Source organism: Tupaia chinensis, unplaced genomic scaffold (assembly GCF_000334495.1).
Source record: "Tupaia chinensis unplaced genomic scaffold, TupChi_1.0 Scaffold000355_1, whole genome shotgun sequence".
Taxonomy (NCBI): Eukaryota; Metazoa; Chordata; class Mammalia; order Scandentia; family Tupaiidae; genus Tupaia; species Tupaia belangeri.
Window position 1 is genome coordinate 1,552,940 of NW_006159850.1, and position 2,572 is coordinate 1,555,511.

The 2,572-nt window shown below is 65.0% G+C and overlaps 1 protein-coding gene across 1 annotated transcript in view; it reads right to left on the reverse strand.

Annotated features, from left to right (window-relative positions):
- The window catches only part of JPH3 (junctophilin 3), a 61,338-nt gene that overhangs the window by 5,836 nt on the left and 52,930 nt on the right, over positions 1–2,572 (reverse strand). Inside the window, 1 exon segment of the mRNA XM_027773472.1 lies at positions 2,116–2,550. Within this exon segment, the coding sequence (XP_027629273.1) occupies positions 2,116–2,550 (435 nt within the window).

Genomic DNA, 2,572 nt, shown 5'->3' on the forward strand with positions numbered 1-2,572 from the left:
GGGCCCCCCGGTAGCGGCGGGACCCCGAGGCCAACCTGGAGCGCATGCACAGCCTGTCAGGAGCTGCTGTTCCGGCTTCAAGGAGCCAGTACAGTAAGCTAAGTATAGACCCCGTCCCCGCCTCTCCCACTGCTGCCCATCTCTGCTGCTCCTGAAATAAACGCACACACAGGATTCCGGCGGCTGCGACACAGAAAGTGAGGCTGTCCGTACACGCTCCCCAGAAGCCCACAGGGCTTTGCTCTGCAGGTGGGCATGGCGGTGTGGGATTCCGGCTTCAAGGAGCCAGTACAGTAAGCTAAGTATAGACCCCGTCCCCGCCTCTCCCACTGCTGCCCATCTCTGCTGCTCCTGAAATAAACGCACACACAGGATTCCGGCGGCTGCGACACAGAAAGTGAGGCTGTCCGTACACGCTCCCCAGAAGCCCACAGGGCTTTGCTCTGCAGGTGGGCATGGCGGTGTGGGAGGCACTTCAGGGACCAGTCAGCGAGGAAGGAGTGCCATGGAGCAGCAGAGATGGGCCTCTGAGGCTAGCCACTTTCCACGGCATCTTATCCCAGGCACAAGGCTGTCACAGTGTGACTCTCCGGGGTGGGACAGGCAGGAGAAACCAGCCCCCTGGGGGCTGGACAGACACCACCGTGCAGTGAGTGTGGACTCAGAGGGCAGGCCCACTGCCGGCCAGGCCAGGCACACCCCTGCTTTGGGGACAGAGCCTCGTCTGCCAGGACCCTGCAGGGCACAAGCTCTGGGTACATGTCAAGTGTCCCTTTCCCGAACTGCTTGTCCCGGAGTGTGTCCGGAACGCTTGCACGTGCACAGTACCCTGGGACGGGCCCCGCGGCCCCAGCGCCTCGGTCTCCAGGTGTGCAGCCGGGACACTTCCCCTCGTGCTTTTGTACTGCGGCACGTTGTCCACAGCCTGCCAGGAGAGGTCGGGTGTGGGCTCTTCCACTCGTGGCATCACATTTTGGAACCTCAGCCAGCCACGGTGGCACAGTGGGCATGGCACTCTGCAATGCCACCAGGAGGCTCTGGGTGCACGTCTTGCAGTCTGTCTCCACACGTGGTGGGCGTGCGTGTGTGTCTCGTGACCTTGTGGGCTGAGGCTGGGGAGGGCGTGGTGTGAAGACCCTGCCGTGCCCACTCAAACTCCCGACCTCTCACGAGAGCCATGAGCCTAGATGTTAGCCTGCGTCCCGCTTCACCCACGAGACCAGGGGCCAGGGCGCTGCCAGGGCACTGGAAGGGGCATAAGCTGGTGAAAGGAGCCCTGCCAGGCTGAGACCGGGGTGCACGCATGGCCCCCACACTCCCTACCATTTGGCCACGGGAGCAGAGCATCCGGGTGGAGCATCTTGGGAGGTCCCTTCTGAGTTCAGAAGCTCCATGCTGAGACGATGCCCTCCAGCCTCACCCACTCCGGGGTAAGGGGAGGTGGGTCTTCCCTCCAAACCACTTGCCACGCCATGGAAGGAGTTGATGGAAAGCAGGGTGCCAGGGGAGGCCCAGTGTGAGGTCATGGTGCCCCCCACTTCGGGAGGCAGGAGAGTGTAGGCTGCTGCCCCTGCACAAAGGTCTGGGGTGTGGCCCGGGGACCTGCATTTCTGATGGCCACCCAGGCAGCACTGCCATGGCGTTCTGGCCCCAGGGTTCCTACAGGGAGGGACGTCTTGGCGCTGGCCCTGGCCTGACGCTGCCGTTTGGACCACCTGTCAGTGTCCCATCAGGGCATGTCAAGAGAAGAGCTCAGGAAACAGGCGGTGGCTGGGCGGAGGGCCCCGCCCGCATGCCAGCCCCAGTCCTGCCCCTGGTCCTCCGCCTCGTCTCCAGGACACAGGACACTCCTGAAGGCAGCGCCCAAGTGGACTGCAGGCCAGGAAGGCGAGCGCTCTGAGCAGCGAAGTGTGAGCCCTTTCTAAAGGCCTGGGCCTGGGAGGAGCATGCTCTTGGACCCTTTTAAATGACACGACTTGGTGTGGCCTAAGGGACCCGTCCCTGGCACTTGGTCCTGCAAGCCGCATCCTCCTAGCCACCCCGGGCAGCCCTGGGGCCCCAGGCCGGCACAGAGGCCATGAGACACTCGGGCCTCCCAGCTGATGGCACACTCACCGTACTGGACTTGAGCTCATCCCCATTCTCCTCATCGGACTCAAGGGCGACAGGGAGGGACTTCTGGGGCGGGGAGAAGGTCAGGTCCCAGCGCAGCAGCCGAGACTCGGCCCTGTCCCCCAGCCGCAGGCTCTCCAGTTTCTGCACCGCGGGCTCCGCCGAGGAGGCTGGCCGGAGGTTCTCCTTGTTCTGGGTCTTGGCCCTCAGTCTCTGCACCGCGAAGGCCCGGTCCTCAGCACGGTGCTCCCCCGGACCCCGGCTGCAGCGCCGTTTCGGGGGGTGGGCCTCCGGAGAGTGGGCGTCCACCCGCAGCAGCGGCTTCATCTCAGCTGTGTAGCTGCTCAGGGGCTCCTCGGCCGCCTCCCGCAGCCTGGAGCCCCCTGTGCTGTGGGTGCCGGCCCGGTGCTGGCAAGTCCAGGAGAAGGCGGGGGGGGACTCCGTCCGCCGCGCCCGGGGG